Consider the following 24,149-nt stretch of genomic DNA (forward strand, 5'->3'; position numbering starts at 1 on the left):
CTGAAACTGGATACTTTCCTTGCTCCTAATATGAAAATTAATTCAAGATGGATTAGAGACTTAAATGTTAGACCTAAAACCATAAAAACTCTAGAAGAAAACCTAGGTAATACCATTCAGGATATAGGCATGGGCAAGGACTTCATGTCTAAAACACCAAAAGCAACAGCAACAAATGCCAAAATTGACAAATGGGTTCTAATTAAACTAAAGAGCTTCTGCACAGCAAAAGAAACTACCATCAGAATGAACAGGCAGCCTACAGAATGGGAGAAAATTTTTGCAATCTACTCATCAGACAAAGGGCTAATATCCAGAACCTATAAAGAACTCAAACAAATTTACAAGAAAAAAGCTAACAACCCCATCAAAAAGTGGGCAAAGGATATGAACAGACACTTCTCAAAAGAAGACATTTGTACAGCAAACGGACACATGAAAAAATGCTCATCATCACTCACCATCAGAGAAACGCAAATCAAAACCACAATGAGATACCATCTTACACCAGTTAGAATGGCAATCATTTAAAAATCAGGAAACAACAAGTGCTAGAGAGGATGTAGAGAAATAGGAACACTTTTACACTGGTGGTGGGACTGTAAACTAGTTCAACCATTGTGGAAAACAGTGTGGCGATTCCTCAAGGATCTAGAATTAGAAATATCATTTGACCCAGCCATCCTATTACTGGGGATATACCCAAAGGATTATAAATCATGCTGCTATAAAGACACATGCACACGTATGTTTATTGCGGCACTACTCACAATAGCAAAGACTTGGAATCAATCCAAATGTCCATCAGTGACAGACTGGATTAAGAAAATGTGGCACATATACACCACGGAACACTATACAGCCATAAAGAAGGATGAATTTGTGTCCTTTGTAGGGACATGGATGCAGCTGGAAACCATCATTCTCAGCAAACTATCGCAAGAACAGGAAACCAAACACAGCATGTTCTCACTTACAGGTGGGAACTGAAGAATGAGATCACTTGGACACAGGAAGAGGAACATCACACACCGGGGCCTATTGTGGGGTGGGGACAGGGGGGAGGGATTGCATTAAGAGATATACCTAATGTAAATGACGAGTTAATGGGTACAGCACACCAACATGGCACATCTATACTTATGTAACAAACCTGCACATTGTGCACATGTACCCTAGAACTTAATGTATAATAATTTAAAAAAATTAAAAAATTAAAAATTAAAAATAAAAGATAAAAAAAGTATATAAAAAAGTGTGGTCATTGTGCATTGTGGTGGTATTACTAAACCTGCTATAACATTAACAAAAGAAGAAACATCATAGGCAAAGGGCTAAAAGCAGCATATCTACCAAAAATGGACAACAATTACATTAATTAATTATGAATTACTGAAAGTCTTATCAATGAGACTGGGAACAAGAAAAAAAGGCTACTTATATCACATCTATTCAACATTGTATTGAAGGCCCTAGCCAATTTTTTCCTGTAGAAGGAGAAAACGGAAGTTTCATTTTCACAAGGGACATACTTGGATATGTAGATAATCCAAAAGGATTTTACAAACTATAAGAATTAAGAAATAGATTCAGGCTGGGTGCGGCGGCTCAAGCCTGTAATCCCAGCACTTTGGGAGGCTGAGACACGTGGATCATGAGGTTAGGAGATCAAGACCATCCTGGCTAACACGGTGAAACCCCGTCTCTACTAAAAAATACAAAAATCTAGCCAGGTGAGGTGGCAGACGCAAGTAGTCCAAGGTACTCAGGAGGCTGAGGCAGGAGAATGGCATAAACCCAGGAGGCGGAGCTTGCAGTGAGCTGAGCTCCGGCCACTGTACTCCAGCCTGGGCGACAGAGCAAGACTCCATCTCAAAAAAAAAAAAAAAAAAAAAAAAGGAATAGATTTAGCAAATTTCCTTGATGCATGCTCGATATACAAAAATTAGGTGTATTTTCATATTCTAACCACAAATAATTAGGAAAAGACATAAAAATAACAATAATAGGAAAAAAACCACAAAGGAATAAATTTAATGAAAGATGTGCAAGATCTCTACCAAAAACCCCAAAAATATTACCGAAAGAAAGTAGACACACATAGAGAGATAGTGAATGAAAATTTCAATATTGTTGAATATGTTAATTCTGCCCAGGTGATCTATAGATCCAGTGAAATCATAATAAAAATCTAAGCATGTCTGTGTGTGAACTGACAAATTCTTTATAAAAGTTATATGAAAATACCAAAAGGTAGAACAGCTACAATGATCTTTTAAAAACTTTTAAAAATTATTATTATTATTATGTTTAATGAGATGGGATATCACTATGTTGCCCAGGCTAGTCTTCAAACTCATGGCCTCAAGTGATCCTCCCTCCTTGGCCTCCCAAAGTGCTGGGATTATAGGCATGAGCCACTGTGCCTGGCCAGCTGTAACAAAATTTGAAGTTAGGTATGTAAATTTGATATAAGATATTGAATTATATTTTATATTGAAGATTTATAACCATGGGAAAATATGATCAATGTAATAAGAATATTAATTTTACAACATGACATGGAAAATTAATCATAAAAGGTGCAGAGAGAAAATATAGACACCTACTAGAATATTTGTATGACACCATAGGTATGGGGCAATAAATACCTAAATTAGGCTGGTGTCAATGAGAATGCAAAAGGAAGAATAAACATATGAGACAATCTTTACAATAAGACCAATAAAATAAGGATTAAAAATATATGACTAAAAGAAAAATGTACATAGGATATAACTAGATTATACATAGCCTAGATTCCTGAAGAATAAGAATAAAGAACTAACAACTTTTCAGGGATGGAATAAATCCAAGAAATGCTGCAATTCTAAATGAATTTCTACAAGTCCAAACTCACTGCTTTATAATGGCATTATTAAACATCTGTAAATTTGTATAAAGTTCAAAGTAAAATAATGTAAATAAAAATGAATTGAGGGGCAGTTCCAAGATGGCTGAATAGGAACAGTGGAGAGCTCACAGCATGAGCAGTGCAGAAGATGGGCAATTTCTGCATTTCCAACTGAGGTACTGGGTTCATCTCACTGGGGCTTGTTGGACAGTGGGTGTAGGACCTGGGTGCAGCCCACCAAGCGTGAGCTGGATCAGGGCAAGACATCACCTCACCTGGGAAGCACAAGGGGTCAGGGAATTCCCTTTCCTAGCCAAGGGAAGCTGTGACAGATGGCACCTGGAAAATTGGGTCACTCCCACCCTAATACTGCACTTTTCCAATGGTCTTAGCAAACGGCACACCAGGAGATTGTATCCCATGCCTAACTTGGAGGGTCCCACGCCCATGGAGCCTCGCTCGTTGCTAGCACAGCAGAGATTGAACTGCCAGGTGGCAGCGAGGCTGGGGAGGGGCGCCTGCCATTGCTGAGGCTTGAGTAGGTAAACAAAGCAGCCAGGAAGCTTGAACTGAGTGGAGCCCACTGCAGCTCAAGGAGGCCTGCCTGCCTCTGTAGACTCCACCTCTGGGGGCAGGGCATAGCTGAACAAAAGGCAGCAGAAACCTCTGCAGACTTAACTGTCTCTGTCTGACAGCTTTGAAGACAGTAGTGGTTCTCCCAGTACAGAGTTTGAGATCTGAGAATGGACAGACTGACTCCTCAGTGGGTCCCTGACCACAAAGTAGCCTAACTGGGAGGCACCCCCCAGTAGGGGCAGACTCACACCTCACACAGCCGGGTACCCCTCTGAGATGAAGCTTCCAGAGGAATGATCAGGCAGCAACATTTGCTGTTTAGCAATATTCACTGTTCTGCAGCCGCTGCTGCTGATACCCAGGCGAACAGGGTCTGGAGTGGACCTCCAGCAAACTCCAACAGACCTGCAGCTGAGGGTCCTGACTGTTAGAAGGAAAACTAACAAACAGAAAGGACATCCACACCAAAACCCCATTTGTACATCACTATCATCAAAGATCAAAGGTAGATAAAACCACAAAGATGGGGAATAAACAGAGGAGAAAGGCTGAAAATTCTAAAAATCAGAGCACCTCTCTCCCTCCAAAGGAATGCAGCTCCTCGCCAGCAATGGAACAAAGCTAGATGGAGAATGACTTTGACGAGTTGAGAGAAGAAGGCTTCAGAAGATTAAACTTCTCTGAGCTAAAGGAGGAAGTTCGAACCCATCGCAAAGAAGCTAAAAACCTTGAAAAAAGATTAGACGAATGGCTAACTAGAATAACCAGTGGAGAGAACTCCTTAACTCACCTGATGGAGCTGAAAACCATGGCACGAGAAGTATGTGATGAATGCAGAAGCTTTAGTAGCCGATTCGATCAACTGGAAGAAAGGGTATCAGTGATTGAAGATCAAATGAATGAAATGAAGCGAGAAGAGAAGTTTAGAGAAAAAAGAGTAAAAAGAAATGAACAAACGTCCAAGAAATATGGGACTATGTGAAAAGACCAAATCTACGTCTGTTTGGTGTAGGTAAAAGTGATGGAGAGAATGGAACCAAGCTGGAAAAAACTCTGCGGGATATTATCCAGGAGAACTTCCCCAACCTAGCAAGGCAGGCCAACATTCAAATACAGAGAACACCACAAAGATACTCCTCGAGAAGAGCAACTCCAAGATACGTAATTGTCAGATTCACCAAAGTTGAAATGAAGGAAAAATGTTAAGGACAGCCAGAGAGAAAGGTCGGGTTAGCCACAAAGGGAAGTCCATCAGACTAACAGTAGATCTCTCAGCAGAGACTCTATAAGTCAGAAGAGAGTGGGAGCCAATATTCAATATTCTTAAAGAAAAGAATTTTCAACCCAGAATTTCATATCCAGCCAAACTAAGCTTCATAAGTGAAGGAGAAATAAACTCCTTTACAGACAAGCAAATGCTGAGAGATTCTGTCACCACCAGGCCTGCCTTACAAGAGCTCCTGAAGCAAGCACTAAACATGGAAAGGAACAAGCGGTACCAGCCACTGCAAAAACATGCCAAATTGTAAAGACCATCGATGCTAGGAAGAAACTTTATCAACTAACGAGCAAAATAATCAGTTAACATCATAATGACAAGATCAAATTCACACATAACAATATTAACCTTAAATGTAAATGGGCTAAATGCCCAATTAAAAGACACAGACTGGCAAATTGGATAAAGAGTCAAGACCCATCAGTGTGCAGTATTCAGGAGACCCATCTCACATAGAGAGACACACATAGGCTCAAAATAAAGGGATGGAGGAAGATCTACCAAGCAAATGGAAAGCAAAAAAAGGCAGGGGTTGTAATCCCAGTCTCTGATAAAACAGACTTTAAACCAACAAAGATCAAAAGAGACAAAGAAGGTCATTACATAATGGTAAAGGGATGAATTCAACAAGAAGAGCTAACTATCCTAAATATATATGCACCCAATACAGGAGCACCCAGATTCATAAAGCAAGTCCTTAGAGACCTATGAAGAGACTTAGACTGCCACAAAATAATAATGGGAGACTTTAACACCCCACTGTCAATATTAGACAGATTAATGCAACAGAAAGTTAAAAAGGATATCGAGGAATTGAACTCAGCTCTGCACCAAGTGGACCTAATAGACATCTACAGAACTCTCCACCCCAAATCAACAGAATATACATTCTTCTTAGCACCACATCGCACTTATTCCAAAACTGACCACATAGTTGGCAGTAAAGCACTCCTTAGCAAATGTAAAAGAACAGAAATTATAACAAACTGTCTCTCAGACAAGAGTGCAATCAAACTAGAACTCAGGATTAAGAAACTCAATCAAAACTGCTCAACTCCATGGAAACTGAACAACCTGAATGACTACTGGGAACGTAACAAAATGAAGGCAGAAATAAAGACGTTCTTTGAAATCAATGAGAGCAAAGACACAACATACCAGAATCTCAGGGACACATTTAAAGCAGTGTGTAGAGGGAAATGTATAGTACTAAATGCCCAGAAGAGAAAGCAGTAAAGATTTAAAATCGACACCCTAACATCATCATTAAAAGAACTAGAGAAGCAAGAGCAAACACATTCAAAAGCTACCAGAAGGCAAGAAATAACTAAAATCAGAGCAGAACTGAAGAAGATAGAGACACAAAAACCCTTCAAAAAATCAATGAATCCAGCAGCTGTTTTTCTAAAGAGATCAACAAAATTGATAGACCACTAGCAAGACTAATAAAGAAGAAAAGAGAGAAGAATCCAATAGATGCAATAAAAAATGAGAAAGGGGATATCACCACCGATCCCACAGAAATACAAACTACCATCAGAGAATAATATAAACACCTCTACACAAATAAACTAAAAAATCTAGAATAAATGGATAAATTCCTGGACACACACACCCTCCAAAGACTAAACCAGGAAGAAGTTGAATCCCTGAATAGACCAATAACAGGCTCTGAAATTGAGGCAATAATTAATAGCCTACCAACCTAAAAAAGTCCAGGACCAGATGGATTCACAGCTGAATTCTACCAGAGGTTCAAGGAGGAGCTGGTACCATTCCTTCCGAAATTATTCCAATCAATAGAAAAAGAGGGAATCCTCCCTAACTCATTTCACGAGGCCAACATCATCCTGATACCAAAGCCTGACAGAGACACACACACAAAAAAGAGAATTTTCGACCAATATCCCTGATGAACATCAATGCAAAAATTCTCAATAAAATACTGGCAAACCAAATCCAGCAGCACATCAAAAAGCTTATCCACCATGATCAAGTGGGCTCCATCCCTGGGATGCAAGGCTGGTTGAACATATGCAAATCAATAAATGTAATCCAGCATATAAATGGAACCAAAGACAAAAACCACATGATTATCTCAATAGATGTAGAAAAGGTCTTTGACAAAATTCCACAGCCCTTCGTGCTAAAACTCTCAATAAATTAGGTATTGATGGGACATATCTCAAAATAATAAGAGTCTTTTATGACAGATCCACAGCCAATATCATAATGAATGGGCAAAAACTGGAAGCATTCCCTTTGAAAACAGGCACAAGACAGGGATGCCTTCTCTCACCACTCCTATTCAACATAGTGTTGGAAGTTCTGGCCAGGGCAATCAGGCAAGAGAAAGAAATAAAGGGAACTGTCTGTTCATATCCTTTGCCCACTTTTCGATGGGGTTGTTTGTTTTTTTCTTGTAAATTTGTTTGAGTTCTTTGTAGGTTCTGGATATTAGCCCTTTGTCAGATGAGTAGATTGCAAAAATTTTCTCCCATTCTGTAGGTTGCCTGTTCACTCTGATGGTAGTTTCTTTTGCTGTGCAGAAGCTCTTTAGTTTAATTAGATCCCATTTGTCAATTTTGGCTTTTGCTGCCGTTGCTTTTGGTGTTTTAGACATGAAGTCCTTGCCCATGCCTATGTCCTGAATGGTATTCCCTAGGATTTCTTCTAGGGTTTTTATGGTATTAGGTCTAACATTTAAGTCTCTAATCCATCTTGAATTAATTTTTGTATAAGGAGTAAGGAAAGGATCCAGTTTCAGCTTTCTACGTAAGGCTAGCCAATTTTCCCAGCACCATTTATTAAATAGAGAATCCTTTCCCCATTTCTTGTTTTTGTCAGCTTTGTCAAAGATCAGATGGCTGTAGATGTGTGGTATTATTTCTGAGGACTCTGTTCTGTTCCAATGGTCTATATCTCTGTTTTGGTACCAGTACCATGCTGTTTTGGTTACTGTAGCCTTGTAGTATAGTTTGAAAGGATATGAACAGACAGTTCTCAAAAGAAGACATTCATACAGCCAACAGACACATGAAAAAATGCTCATCATCACTGGCCATCAGAGAAATGCAAATCAAAACCACAATGAGATACCATCTCACACCAGTTAGAATGGCAATCATTAAAAAGTCAGGAAACAACAGGTGCTGGAGAGGATGTGGAGAAATACGAACACTTTTACACTGTTGGTGGGATTGTAAACTAGTTCAACCATTATGGAAACAGTATGGCGATTCCTCAAGGACCTAGAACTAGAAGTACCATATGACCCAGCCATCCCATTACTGGGTATATACCCAAAGGATTATAAATCATGCTGCTATAAAGACACATGCACACATATGTTTATTGCGGCACTATTCACAATAGCAAAGACTTGGAATCAACCCAAATGTCCATCAGTGACAGACTGGATTAAGAAAATGTGGCACATATACACCATGGAATACTATGCAGCCATAAAAAGGATGAGTTTGTGTCCTTTGTAGGGACATGGATGCAGCTGGAAACCATCATTCTCAGCAAATTATCGCAAGAACAGAAAACCAAACACTGCATGTTCTCACTCATAGGTGGAAACTGAACAATGAGATCACTTGGACTCGGGAAGGGGAACATCACACACCGGGGCCTATCACGGGGAGGGGGGAGGAGGGAGGGATTGCATTGGGAGTTATACCTGATGTAAATGACGAGTTGATGGGTGCTGAGGAGTTGATGGGTGCAGCACACCAACATGGCACAAGTATACATATGTAACAAACCTGCACATTATCCACATGTACCCTAGAACTTAAAGTATAATTTTAAAAAAAAAAGAAAAAAAAAGAAATAAAGGGTATTCAGTTATGAAAACAGGAAGTCAAATTGTCACTGTTTGCAGATGACATGATTATATATTTAGAAAACCTCAACATGTCAACTCAAAATCTCCTTAAGCTGGTAAGCAACTTCAGCAAAGTCTCAGGACACAAAATCAATGTGCAAATATCACAGGCATTCTAATATGCCAATAACAGACAAACAGAGAGCCAAATCATGAGTGAACTCCCATTCACAATTGCTTCAAAGAGAATAAAACACCTAGGAATCCAACTTACAAGGGATGTAAAGGACCTCTTCAAGGAGAACTACAAACCACTGTTCAATGAAATAAAAGAGGACACAAACAATTGAAGAACATTCCATGCTCATGGATAGGAAGAATCAATATTGTGAAAATAGCCATACTGCCCAATCAATGCCATCCCCATCAAGCTACCAATGACTTTCTTCACAGAATTGGAAAAAAACTACTTTAAAATTCATATGGAATAAAAAAAGAGCCCACATTGCCAAGACAATCCTAAAGAACAAAGCTGGAGGCATCATGCTATCTGACTTCAAACTATACTACAAGGTTCCAGCAACCAAACAGCATGGTACTGGTACCAAAACAGAGATATAGACCAATGGAACAGAACAGAGGCCTCAGAAATAACATCGCACACCTACAACCATCTGATCTTTGACAAAGCTGACAAAAACAAGAAATGGGGAAAGGATTCCCTATTTAATAAATGGTGCTGGGAAAACTGGCTAGCCATATGTAGAAAGCTGAAACTGGATCCCTTCCTTACACCTTAAACAAAAATTAATTCAAGATCAATTAAACACTTAAATGCTAGACCTAAAACCATAAAAACCTTAGAAGGAAACCTAGGCAATACCATTCAGGACATAGACATGGGCAAGGACTTCATGTCTAAAACACCAAAAGCAATGGCAACAAAAGCCAAAACTGACAAATGGCATCTAATTAAACTAAAGAACTTTTGCACAGCAAAAGAAACTACCATCAGAGTGAACAGGCAACCTACAGAATGGGAGAAAATTTTTGCAATCTACTCATCAGACAAAGGGCTAATATCCAGAATCTACAAATAACTCAAACAAATTTAGAAGAAGGAAAAAAAAAACCCATCAAAAAGTGGGTGACGGATATGAACAGATACTTCTCAAAAGAAGTCTTCTATGCAGCTAACAGACACATGAAAAAATGCTCATCATCACTCACCATCAGAGAAACGCAAATCAAAACCACAGTGATATACCATCTCACACCAGTTAGAATGGCGATCATTAAAAAGTCAGGAAACAACAGGTGCTGGAGAGGATATGGAGAGATAGGAACACTTTTACACTGTTGGTGGGAGTGTAAACTGGTTCAACCACTGTGGAAGACAGTGTGGTGATTCCTCAAGGATCTAGAACTAGAAATACCATTTGACCCAGTCTTCCTATTACTGAGTATAGATCCAAAGGATTACAAATCATCCTAGTATAAAGACACATGCACACGTAGGTACTATTCACTAGCAAAGACTTGGAACCAACCCAACTGTCCATCAGTGATTAACTGGATTAAGAAAATGTGGCACATATACACCATGGAATGCCATGCTGCCATAAAAAAAGGATGAGTTCAAGTCCTTTGTAGGGACATGGATGAGGCTGGAAACCATCATTCTCAGCAAACCATTGCAAGAACAGAAAACCAAACACCGCATGTTCTCACTCATAGGTGGGAATTGAACAATGAGAACACTTGGACACAGGAAGGGGAACATCACACACCGGGGCCTGTCCTGGGGTTGGGTGATGGGCGAGGGATAGCATTAGGAGATATACCTAACGTAAATGACGAGTTAATGGGTGCAGTACACCAACATGGCACATGTATACATATGTAACAAACCTGCACATTGTGCACATGTACCCTAGAACTTAAAGTATAAAAATAATAAAAAATAATAAAAATAAAAATGAACTATAATTTCTTGTCTGTAAGAACAGATCTGTCATTCAGTAAAGACAAACCTAATTATTTTGGTGTTTAGAAACTTACACAAAACTATATATACATTATAGAAAAATCAGAATTATCAAATACATGAAAATTTTAAAAAACAGGCAAACCAGTCATAATCCCACCACCCAAAAATAACTGTTAACTTTTTTTTTTTGACATACAGTACCTTAAAGATGTATCCCTGGGAATCTTATTCTCACATTTTAAATATATTTTAATGGGTACACACTTTGTCTTGATGTTTTGCTTCATATCATATTCTATTATCATTTTTCTTTGTCAATTAATGAATATACATGTTTCCAAACTGTGGTCCAGAGGAATGGTATCATTTGCTCCTGCATGTATACTGTATATTTCCCACTAATTCAGCTCTGGCCAGAGGATGACAAGTTTCTGTATATTACCAATTTTTATTTGATACTTAGTAAGTATTATTAATGTATCTGCAAAATAACTTTCCTTTAAAATGTCTTTTAAAGTGTTGCACTTATACTTCTGATCTTAATTTTATTTTAAGATAAAAGTATTTTAAAAGACATTTATTCATATTTTATATTTGGAATCAAATTTGCTTACAGTAAATTTAATGAATGGAATTACACCTAATTACTAAAATTATAAATTTCACATTATAAAGATCATGAAAATAAAGCAATAGATTACTCCAGTGAACTACCAGAATCTTGAAAAATACCACTCACGTTTACCTGAGGTAGGAGACTTGCAGCGCTCAAGTTCTAGGGGAACTGGATTGTCATTCAGTTCAGTTAAACCTGAAAATACAATGAAAAAAATGAGATAAATTTTCCTAGTCTTTTGTAGGTTATTCTAATTTCTTAATTCCTACAAGTTTAAAAGGCTTTTTTTTCCATGTGAAAACTACTTTACCATGACCAAGTTATGTCAATTATTCTGAATTTTAAAAATATTTTTATTAATTTTTTTTCTCTTTATAGAGATAGGGTCTCAGTATGTTGCCCAGGCTCATCTTGAACTCCTGGGCTCAAGCAATACTCCCACCTCACCTACCCAAAGTGCTGGGATTACAGGTGTGAGCCAACATGCCTGGCCTATTTTGAAAATTTGTTTAAACAAATGATACAGGAAAAAATAAGGAGCAGTAACTGATTGACACACAAGATTATTTAAACATGGATGGCACAAACATATAAAATCCTTTTTTTTACTATTTTTATAAGAAATAGCTACTTTAATAAATGACCCAATTTTATCTGAAAATAGATAATAAATAATAAGAATTAGAAGGGGTTTTAACAATACCTAATCAAATATCCTCTCAGGCGATATGATTATTGGCTTTTAAAAGATCTTTAAAAACTGCTACGAATTCTAAATTTTGTATTTATTTATAAAAATGTAGTATTGTATATTACATACTGTGTTTCGTTCAATAGTATCAAATTCCTTATAATAAGCACTATATTTTTCTCTTTCTCATATTTCTTATATTTTATTCTGCCACTTTTCTGACAAATGCAACAATAGACACACAGATTAATAAACATTTTATAATTCTCTGTACTTGCCAATCTGTATTTATATAGTATTTGTAAAATGTTCTTCACTATGGTTTTTCTATCTTTGTTATAAAGTCTCACAGACTTTCTTTTGTGAAATAAATATTCATAGTTTCTATTTTAATCTGTCTCCATGCTCAGAAACATTTGAGAGCTATTTTCAATGATCGAAATAATCTTTGTTCCTATTCTTTCCCATCACCCTCTTCTTTATACAATTTATAACAATAAGCTTGCGGTAGGTCCAAAAAAACCCAGAATTTTGAAACTGAAAGGTGCCTTGTGACAACGTAGCCCAACTCTTGTGTTTTATAAGTGAGAAACTGTAACTTCAAAGAGTTTAAGCTATTTATTCAAAGTCAGAGAAGTCAATAACAGAGCTTGAAAAGGACACAGGACTCAGATTTTTACATACTATATTATTCTGCACTCATATTTCAATTGCTGATAGAGCACTGAATACCAACTCCAAAGCTTATTGTTTGCTCTATTTCTTTCTTCATTGAACATTATTTTCAAGACTTTCAATTTAATGCTCATCCAATTTTAAATTTCTGTTTATAATCATAGTACACATAATATTTGCTGATATAAATGTTACCATTAATCTGGAAATAGATATTCATCAAACTAAACTATGTTGAACACAGTCTTAACCCTAGATATACAAATTAGATAGGAAAAAGTTTGACTAAATAAGCAATAAATGTTAATCCACAGAGTTGCTATAAGAGTTTTCCAGGCACTCCTTGAAAGTGTACTGACTTAAACAGGCTTTGCTATCTGACAGCAAATTAGAAACTGCAAGTTATAAAGAGGAGGAGGCTGCTAGAACTAGAAACATTAAGAAAAGTAACGTGGAACAGTGAAAGAATGGGCAGAGAAAGGAACTATAATGACTAGTGAGTGAGTGATCTGGGACCATTTAACAGAGGTAGGTGTTTTACAGATCTCTGAAAGGCTTTAAAGACATTATTGTAAGTTGAGTCAGTGAATCAAATCTATTGAATGGCTACTGTGCCACACGTTCTTTGTAGTAATAGTAATAACAGAAAGTGACATCTATTATTTTGTACCCAATCCTCTGCTAAATACTTTATATAAATTATCCTTTTCACACCTACCAATACAATGAGAGGGGTTTTAATATTAACCCCATCATACAGATAAGAAAACAAGGAAGAAAGGTTATTACATCAATTCTCCAAAGCTAAACAGCTAGGAGGTAGGATGGGATTTGGTCACTATAATATAGTTAGTAAGTAAGAAAGCATGATGCATATGTTAGAAAGAGTTTCATCAAAATTTTAAAATGCAAAATTTGGTGGTTAAAGAGCTAAGCTCATTTGTCTGGAAAACACCATCATTTCTATTTCTGTACTGTCTATTGATTCTGTCATTTTCCCTAGCTCCTTCTGAATTCACCTACTTTCCTGATGAAGGTAGGAACTGAACTGAATATGGATCTAACAATAATAGTAAAACTACTTCCATGTGCCAATTTACAATGTGTCAAAACCCTAAAGCAAATAGTTTTATAGTTATCATCATTAAATACTATATAGTTATTCAAAGCAATCATTATTTTAAAATAAACATTTTTTGTACTATAGAAGTAATGCTTTGTCCCTCTAGAAAACTTGGAAGATACAGAAAAGTGATGGAGGGGATTAAAAAATACACAATTTCATCATGACTTTGGCTTTTTTCTTCCTTCCTTTTTTTTTTTTTTTTGAAACAGAGTCTCACTCTGTAGCCCAGGCTGGAATGCACTGGTGCCATCTCAGCTCACTGCAACCTCCACCTCCTGGGTCTCAACCAATTCTCCTGCCTCAGCCTCTCAAGTAGCTGGGATTACAGGTGTGTGCCACCAAACCCAGCTAATTTTTATATTTTTAGTAGAGACAAGGTTTCACCATATTGGCCAGGCTGGTCTCGAACTCCTGACCTCAAGTGATCTGCCTGCCTCGGCCTCCCAAAGTGTTGGGATTACAGGTGTGAGCCATCATGCCTGGCCCCTTCCATGATGATTTTTAATCCAATAAAGACAGTTTCATATTCTGATTTCTCTAAATAACATTTATTTCATAAACAATTCCACCATTTAAAACATTTTATCAAATCATTATAAAGATATACCATACTTTTAATTTAACATTCCTCCATTGTGAAACATTTGGATTTTCCAATCTTTACTATACTAAATAATGCTACAATAAATACCTATATGTGAAAATCTTTGATTTGTTTTTGTTTTTCCCTTAAAGACTTCCATAATCTTTCCACTATGCTACGACAGGGTCTGTTCATTTTGCATTCTCCCTAGCAACTTACGGGAGTTCCAATTGCTCAATATCTCCACCAACACTAGGTAATATAGTCTCTTAAAATCTTAGTCCTTCTGGTCATAGTAGTATGTTATTATGATTTTAAATTTCTCTGATGACTATTGATAGTTGGAACATTTTCATGTGCTTATTGGCTAATCATATATCTTCATGATCCTATTCAACTCTTTGGCTTATTCTTTATGTTGGACTGCTTACATTTGTGTTATGTAGTAGTAAGAATTCTTCATATATTTTAGGTAAGAATTATTAGTCAAAATAGGCATTATGAATATTTTCTTTCAGTATGTGAGTTATCTTTTAATTTGCTTAATGGTGTTTTTCTTTTTTTTGAGACAGAGTCTTGCTCTGTTGCCCAGGCTGGAGTGCAGCGGGGCAATCTTGGCTCACTGCAACCTTCACCTCCCAGGTAAAAGTGATTCTCCTGCTTCAGCCCTCCCAAATAGCTGGGATTACAGGTGCGGGCCACCGTGCCTGGCTAATTTTGGTATTTTTAGTGGAGACATGGTTTCACCATGTTGGCCAGGCTGGTCTCCAACTCCTGACCTCCAGTGATCCACCCGCCTTGGTCTCCCAAGGTGCTAGGATTACAGGCATAAACCACCATGCCTGGCCCTTTTTTTTTTTTTTTGAGGTGGAGTCTCGCTCTGTCGCCCAGACTGGAGTGCAGTGGTGGAATCTCGGCTCACTGCAAGCTCCGCCTCCTGGGTTCACGCCATTCTCCTGCCTCAGCCTTTGGAGTAGAGTAGCTGGGACTACAGGCGCCCGCCACCACGCCCGGCTAATTTTTTGTATTTTTAGTATAGACGGGGTTTCACTGTGTTAGCCAGGTGGTCTGGATCTCCTCAAGATCTGTAATCTCGTGGTCCGCCCACCTCGTAAGCCACTGTGCCCGGCCCACGCCTGGCCTCTTAATAGTGTCTTTTGATGAGCAGAAATTTAATTTACTTTAAAAACAATTTATTATTTTTATTTAATTTCTTTTTGATTCCTGTCTAAGTAGTCAGTGCCAAACCTATGGTCATGAAGATATTATTCTTTGTTTTCTTCTAGAACTTTAAAAATGATTCGTTGTGACATGAAGTAGGGATTAAAGTTCATTTTTCCTCCTATTTGTTTGCCCAGTTGTTCCACTATTATTTGTTAAAAAGACTTTCTTCATTGATTTTTATTGGTGCCTTTGTCAAAAACAAATTGGCCATACACGTGTGGATCTATTACTGGACTTTTTATTTTGTAATGATTGGTTTGTCTTTTTTTTTCAATTACCACACTATCATAATTAACGTAGCTTCAAGGCACATCTTGAAATCAGGTAGTGAAGTTCTCCAATTTTTTTCTTCTTTTCCAAGAGTGTTTTGGTTATTCCAGATCCTTTGTATTTCCATATAAATTTTAGAATCACTTTCTCAAGTTCTACAAATAATTGTTAGATTTTTTTTATAGGACTGTGATAAACATAGAGCTTAATTTGGTAGACGAAAGATCTTTTAAAAATTGAGTCTTCCAACCTGTAAACCTGGTATTCCCCTCCATTTAAATAATTTTTAAAATGTTTCTTTCTGCAATATTTTGGAGATTTTGGTATCGAGGTCTTCTACATAGCATTTTTCCAGTCATCTCATTCTTTTTTGATCTTCTGTCTAGTTATTGTATCTATTTTTAAAAGTGGAACTTTTGAAATTTCCAACAATTATCGTTGAATTTATCTTTTTGATCATGTTAGGCATTGCTTCACGTATTTTGTAACTCTGTTATTTGGGACATATATGTTTATAATTATATCATCTTGATTGACACTTTTATCATTGTAAAAGGTCTCTTTTTATTCTAGTGACATTCTGCTTGCTTTAAAATCTATTTTTTCAAATGGTACTAGTATAGTAATTCCAGTTTTCTTATGGCTGTTGTTCATATGATCTTTTTCCATTCATTTTCAACCTATTTATACCTTTAAATCTAAAATCTCTCTTATAGACAGGATATAGTCAGATCTTGACTTTTTTTTAAAAACAGTCTCACAGTCTATGTCTTTTGATTGGATTGTTTAATCCCTTAACATTTAATATTATCGATATATTTGCATTACACTTGTCATTTTCCTTTTGGTTTTCTCTGTCTTATGTCTTTTTTTGATCCTCTAGTCCTCTTTCACTACTTTGTTTGGCATTAAGTGAATATTTTCTTGTGTGGCATTTTTTTCCTTTAATTAATCTTTCACCATATTTTGTGGAGTTTTCCTAGTGGAAAAACTTACCATATACATTAGAACTTACTGCATACATCTTATCGGAGTCTACTTCAGATGTATACTGACTTAATTCCAGTGAGATACAGAAATGTTCATTTTTAATAGCTGTATTCTCTCCTATGTGCCGTTATTGGTATACAAATTAAATCTATACATTTTATAAACCAATAAAACATTATAATTACTACTTTATATAATTTTATTTCTTTTATAAAAGCTAAGAAATAAGAAGAACAAGAATATATTTATAACCTTCTGATTTACCATTTTACTGTTTACTCAAACACAACTTTCCTCTCACCCACTTCCTTTGTACTGTTATTGACAAATATATTTAATTTCTATATGTTATAGATCCCCAAATAACAATTATATATACATATGTTGTTTTATAAACTGCTTTAAAAATTAGCTGAGAGAAGAAATATGCATTTATATTCTTTCGTAATTACATGGTTACCTTAACAATGCTCTTTGATCCTTTGTGTAGATTTAAATTACAATCTAGGTTCACTTTCTTTCAGCCTGAAAAACTTCCTTTAGTATTTCTTGTAAGGTGGCTCTGCTAGTAATAAATTCTCTCAGCTTTTGTTTACCTGACCATGTCTATTTCAGCTAATTTTTTGAAAAATACTTTTGCTGGATATAAAGTTTTTTAAAAAATTTAATTTTATTTTAAGTTCTGGGATACATGTGCAGGACATGCAGGTTTCTTATATAGGTAAACATGTGCCATGGTGGTTTGCTGCACTTATCAACCCATCACCTAGGCATTAAGCCCCACATTCATTAGTTATTTATCCTGATGCTCTCCCTCCCCCTGCCCCCACAACAGGCCCCAGCGTGTTGTTCCCCTCTGGATATAAGTTTCTTGAATGACAGTTTTTTCATTTGACCAATTTGAATATGTCATCCCATTCCCTTTTGGCCTCCATTGTTACTGATGAGCTGTTAATCTTGTTAAGAGTTTCATGTATGTGACACGTCGTTTTTCTCTTATTGCTTTCAAGATTTTCTTTTTGTTTTTGCCTTGAAGCATGTTTCAGTGTGTTTACTATGATGCATCTGGTTGTAGATATTTTTCCATTTATCTTCTCGGAGTTTATTGAACTTCTTAGATGTGTAGATTAATGCTTTTCATAAAATTTGGGAAGTTTTCTTTTTTTTTTTTTTTTTTTTTTTTGAGACGGAGTCTCGCTCTGTCACCCAGGCTGGAGTGCAGTGGCCGGATCTCAGCTCACTGCAAGCTCCGCCTCCTGGGTTTACGCCATTCTCCTGCCTCAGCCTCCGAGTAGCTGGGACTACAGGCGCCCACTACCTCGCCCGGCTAGTTTTTTGTATTTTTTAGTAGAGACGGGGTTTCACCGTATTAGCCAGGATGGTCTCGATCTCCTGACCTCATGATCCGCCCGTCTCGGCCTCCCAAAGTGCTGGGATTACAGGCTTGAGCCACCGCGCCCGGCCAATTTGGGAAGTTTTCAGTCATTATCTTTTCACATATTTTTCTCCTTTCTCTGTCTCTCCTTTCCTTCTGCTAATCCTAGTATGTATATGTTGGTGCCCTTAATTGTGTCCCATGTTTCTCTGAGGCTTTATTTTTCTTCACTTTTTTTTCTCTCTGTCCTTCAGAATGCACTGTCTCTATCAATCTATTTTCAAGTTTACTTGTCGTTATTTTTGCTAGTTCAAATCTACTGTTGAGTCCCACTACTGAATTTTTCTTTTCACTTACTGTACCTTTCAACTCCAGAATTTCCATTTGGTTCCTTTTGTAACTTCTGTTTCTTTATTTGTGTTCTTGATTTGATGAGACATTGTCATCATAGCTTCCTTTACTTCTTTAAGCATAGTGTCTTTGAGTTCTTTAAGCATATTTATAATGGTGGTTTTGAGGTCTTGGTCTGTTCAATCCAACATCTGGGTCTTCTCACAGGAAATTTTTGTTGCCTTTTTTTTCCCTGTGAATGAGCCACACTTTGTTTCATTGCAAGTCTCATGATATTTTGTTGAGAACTGGATATTTTAGGTAATATATTGTAGCACTTCCAGGTACTGATGACTGATTCCTCTCTCTCCCCTCCAGTTTTTGCTGTTTGCTTATTTATTTATTTAGTGACTCGGCTAGACTATTTTCATGAGGTTTATTTCTTCTACATTGTGAAGATTTTGAGGTTGCTTCTCAGAAGGCACAGTATTCAGTGTATATACAGTCACTCTGGGATGGCAGTAATTTTAGCAGGTTTCTCTTTGATTATCTCCTTCATCTCTCTGTTAAGCTGTCTGCCTCTGTTAATATCATATACAGCTGTTACACTGCTGAATCACAGCTGGGTAATTGCTCTATTATTTTATTGTTTTTAAAGCTTAGCATCCACGAAATGTTCTATTATTTTTGACAGTACCCTGGGACATACATTGTACAGTATTCTGATCTAATTTAATTTGATAAGGGGTCATTTTTGAGGCTAGTCTTTGAGGTTTAAATCCCAGGAGGGCTCTTCTTAGCAGTCTCTTTCACTGGTTCTCACTGGTGAACTAGCTTACATATGGTATAGTTTGTTGCCCCTAATTAAGAGGTGCTATCAATTACTTCCTCTCATTTCATTATCACCAAATTTCCCATTGGTTTTGAGAGCACACTTAGGCTTGAACTTTCCCACACTGTTTCGTGTAAGGCTAGTCACTTTGGGGAGGGCTTTGAAGCTCTCTATTCAGGTAGACTGCGTTTCTTTCCTGGGAAAAACCTTTGAGCCACTAGTCTGGGCCCTGGGCAAAGGTGGTATCCTCTGGTCTTCTTAGCTTATCTTTTCTAGCATAAAACTTCTGCCCTACGAGCAAGATGGGGTAAGGGTAATCAGGGACTCAGTATTTATGGTACTGAGGTCTATGCATGGGGTAGAGCTTCTGTCCTGTGAGTGGGGGATGGGCAGAAGGGAGCCTCTGACCTCTTGATAACACTTCCCAGGAATTTGGTCTCTTCAACTTGGAGTTGGAGGGGATGAGAAATGCTGGCAACCTGGAAGGGGGAGAGGAATTAAGTGAGTTGTGGTTCAAGTGCCACAGACTCTCATTGTTTCTACCAAGTTTCAGTAGATTTTCTTGAATAAATATTTCTTCATTTGCTATATGCCCTTAGGAAAATTTCCGGAGATTGTACGTGGTTGTTTTTAAAATACCTTTCACAAATTATCCTTTTTCACTCAGGAATAGGTCCATGATACTCCTCAGGCTGCCAGCTGGAAGTCTATCCTGTACATGGTATTTTTTTAAAGTTCATTTCCAAATTGTTTGCTGTTATTTATATGGAAATATAATTAATTGTTGTCTACTGACATGCATTCTTCAATCTTCCTAAATTCACTTATTATTTTTGTAGTTTCCTTTGGGTTTTCTACCTACACCATCATACCATTGGCAAGTAAAGAGAGTTTTAAATTTTCTTTCTAATCTTTAGGCATATAATTTTTTAATCTTGCTTTTTGTCCTTACTAGGTTATCAACTGCAATGTTGAATAAAAGTGATGATAGTAAACATCCTCTTCTGGTTACTGATCCTAAAAAAAAAAGTTCAGTATTTCACAATCAAGTATGATGCTGTAGATTTTTCTTAGTAGGATTTATTCTATTGAGGAAATATTCTTCTATTCTTGTTTTGTTAAGGATTTTTATTTTAAAATATTTAATTTTGTCAAATGTTTTCACATGTATTGAGATGATTGTATTATTTTCTCCTTTATTATGTTAATCAGTATTTTACATTCATTGATTTTCAAATTTTAAACTTGCATTCCTGGGATAAACCCACTTTGGTTATGATGCTTTATCTTTCTTTTATATGTTTGTCTTCCATTTGCTAATATTTTATTTCTGATTTTTGCATCTAGTTCCATAAACGAGACTGACTTGTACTTTTATTGTACTGTCTTTGTCAAGTTTTAGTTATCAACATTGTGCTGGTTTCAGATAAACAGTTGGAAAGATTTCCTTCTTCTTATATTTCCTGGAAGAATTTGCATAAGATTGGTGTTACTTCTTCCTTAAATGTTTGATAGAGTTAACAAGTGCAGCCATCTGGGGCTTGTAGTTTTCTTCATTGTGGGTATTTAATTTTGAATTCAAAAATTTTCATGATAGGAGTTACTTATACTTTCCAATGTGTTTGGTGTTAGATTTGGTAAGTTTTGTCTTTCAAGGGATCTCTTAATTTCATCTAAATTGCCAGTTTCTGGGAATAGAGTTAATAATCTTACTTTATTATCTTTCATGTCTGTAGAATCCACAGTAATGCTTTTTTTTTCCACTCCTGGTATTACTTTGTTTTTTTTTTCTGGATCAGTGTTGTTAGGGTTTTATATAATATTTTTGAAGAACTGTTTTGGGGTTTTGTTGATCTACTCTGGTTTGAGCTCCATTTCATTCATTTTTGATGATTATTATTTCCTTTACATTGAGTGGTTTTCATTGCTCTTACTTTTTAATGTCTTAAGAGCTTTTGATCATGAAGTTGAGATTAAAAAAAAATCTAACATAGCATCTAATGTTCTAAATTTTCCTCTAGGCACTGCTTCAGTAGCATCTCATTAATTTTGATATGTTGTGTTTGTACTTTCACTGAGTTCAAAAATATTTTAAAATTCCCTTTGTAATTTCTTTTTTAAGCTATAAGCTATTTAGAGATGTGTTGCTTAATTTTCAAGTATTAGGGAATTTTATACATATTGTTGATTCCTAATTTAATTCCTTTTGTGGCCAGAGAACGTATTCTACTTAATGTCAATTATTTGTAATTTATTATAACTTGTTTTATCGCACAGTCTATCCTTATGAATGTTACATGTTTACATGAAAATAATTTGTATTTTCAATTGCATTGTGTAGGTGTGTATGTAATTTGATCAATTTGGTAAAGAGAGTTGCTTTAGTTTTTTATAACCTTACCAATTTTTGTCTCTTTGTTCTGTCAGTTACTAAAGAGAAATGATGCATTTCCATCAATGATGGTAGCATTGTCTATTTCTAGGTTTGACAGTTTTTGCTTCATATATTATTTTGAATATTTCTTATTAGGTTTATGCAAGTATGTAGGATTTTTAAATCATTCTGGTCATTTATTTTATTAATTTGAACTGTTTCTCTGTCTCCTTACCTTGAAGTCTACTTCATCTAATATTAATATAGCCATATCAGCTTTCTTGGTGTTAGTGTTTTCATGGAATTCTTTTCCCCTTCTTTGACTTTCAACCTATTTATGTTTCTATAATTAACGTGCATCTTTTATAAACAGTATATACACTGTTTTTGGTATTTGTTTCTTTTTAATCTTATTTCAGAAGCTCTTTTTCTTTTTTTGGAATGTTTACTCTATTAACATTTAATATAATCTTTATGGGGTTAAGTTTATGTCTATCATCTTTCTAATTGTTTTCAATTTGTCCCCTCAGTTCTATTTTTTTTTTTTTACTGTTCCTTATTTCTGTCTTTCGAGAAAATAAAATATACTTAGTATTCCATTTTACCATCTCTTTGGCTTCTTAGCTACACCTCTCTGTTTTATTTTCTTTAATGGTTGTTCTAGGGACTATAATGTGCATCTATTTGTTAGATTCATTACAGTCTATCTTTAATTATTCTTACATTACTTCTCCTATGTTTAAAAAAGCAGTATAATTCTGTATACTTCTCTTCTATATTTTGTGTTACTGTTGTCATACATTCTACTTCCACATGTTATAAATCCTATAATACATTGTTACTTCTGAAAAAGTAACAAAGAATTTAAGGAAAGACAAAATACCTTTTTATATTTACCCACATATTTATTATTTCTAGTGCTTTTCATTCTTACCTGTATTCATAATTTTCCATCTTTTTTTTTATCTGCTTTACAAATTTTCTTTATTGCTTATAGTACAGATCTGTTAATTCATGTACTTTCATTTTTGAATGATATTTTTGCTAGATATAGAATTCTGGATTGACAATTATTTTTCTCTAGCACTTAAAAGATGTCATTATGTTGTCTCTAGCTTCAATTATTTCTGATGGAAAAAAATCACTCTTTATTCATATTGTTCCCTTATATTTGTGTATGTGTGTATGTTTCTGTACTGCTTTTAAGATTTTCTCTTGTATGTTAGTTTTAGTAGTTTGACTATAAAGTCTTAAGTGTGGTTTTCTTATATATCTATATATGTGTGTGTATGTGTGTGTGTGTGTGTGTGTGTGTGTGTGTGTGTATATATATATATATATTTTTTTTTTTTTTTTTTTTTTTTTGAGATGGGGTCTCTGTTGCCCAGGCCGGAGTACAGTGCGGCAATCAAGGCTCACTGCAACCTCTGCCTCCCAGTTCAGGTGATCCTCTAACCTCAGCCTCGCAAGTAGCTGGGACCATAAGTGCATGGCCAGCTAATTTTTTGTAGTTTTTGGTAGAGACAGGGTTTCACCATGTCAGTCTGGTTGGTCTTGAACTCCTGAGTTCAAGTGATCCGCCTGCCTCAGCCTCCCAAAGTACTGGGATTACAAGCATGAACCACCATGCCCAGCCCTTTTGTATTTTTCTAGTTTAGGGTGTTCTGAGCTTCTTGGATCTTTAAGTTGATGTTTTTCATCAAATTTGGAAAAAATTTCAGCCAAAGTCACTGATATCCATTTAGCTTAATTATTATTATTTTTTAACTCTGCTTCTGTTTGGATCATTTCTATTGACCTGTATTCAAGTTAACTGATAGTTCCTACTACTGTGCAATATATTATTAAAGCAATCATGTGAACTTTTGTTTTTGAAAGGAATGCCTTTTATTCAAAAAGTCCAATTTAGGTTCCTTGGTACTAAGTATAAAGGGTGCCTTGACCTTTCCATAAAAACGTTTAAATGTTACTGTCTCTGAAAAAACAGTTTTAGAATATGAAACCTTTATCCTCAAGATTTCTATGAATACGAAACCCTCAAGGAGGAAAAACATCACCAGCTTAATTATTTCTATAAAATATCTTCCTTGTTTGCTTTTCATGTTGCTATGGGAAAAGATAACAATACTGTTTTAAAAAATGACAACGATAGATGATTTCATGAAACTTGCTTTTGATTTTTTGTCAACCTAATGCCTCAATTCAGAGGTCAAAGATGAATATAGGATTATATATTATCCTTCCATGCTGATGGTTACAAGATCTGCTAGGAGAGCAAATACAGTTGAAAAGATGCTGTTGGTGATTATTACCCTACACTGAGTTCACAAAGGTTCTTATAATTAGGAGAGGAAGCCAAAAGACACTTAACTCTACATATATAATCAACACATATATTCAATGGTAAAAAACACACAACATGAAATCTACTTTCTAAATAAAATTTTAACTGTACATTACAGTATTGTTTACCATATTCATACTGTTGTACAG

The 24,149-nt window shown here is 35.9% G+C and overlaps 1 protein-coding gene across 6 annotated transcripts in view; it reads right to left on the minus strand.

Annotated features, from left to right (window-relative positions):
• Positions 1-24,149, minus strand: part of STXBP5L (syntaxin binding protein 5L) — a 478,212-nt gene that overhangs the window by 87,028 nt on the left and 367,035 nt on the right. For all 6 annotated transcript variants that reach the window (XM_005548039.4, XM_005548040.4, XM_074033375.1 and 3 more), the window contains one exon: positions 11,316-11,381. In XM_005548039.4, coding sequence (XP_005548096.1) covers positions 11,316-11,381 — 66 coding nt within the window. The remainder of the gene's footprint in view (positions 1-11,315; positions 11,382-24,149) is intronic.

This window comes from Macaca fascicularis, chromosome 2, assembly GCF_037993035.2.
Source record: "Macaca fascicularis isolate 582-1 chromosome 2, T2T-MFA8v1.1".
Classification (NCBI taxonomy): Eukaryota; Metazoa; Chordata; class Mammalia; order Primates; family Cercopithecidae; genus Macaca; species Macaca fascicularis.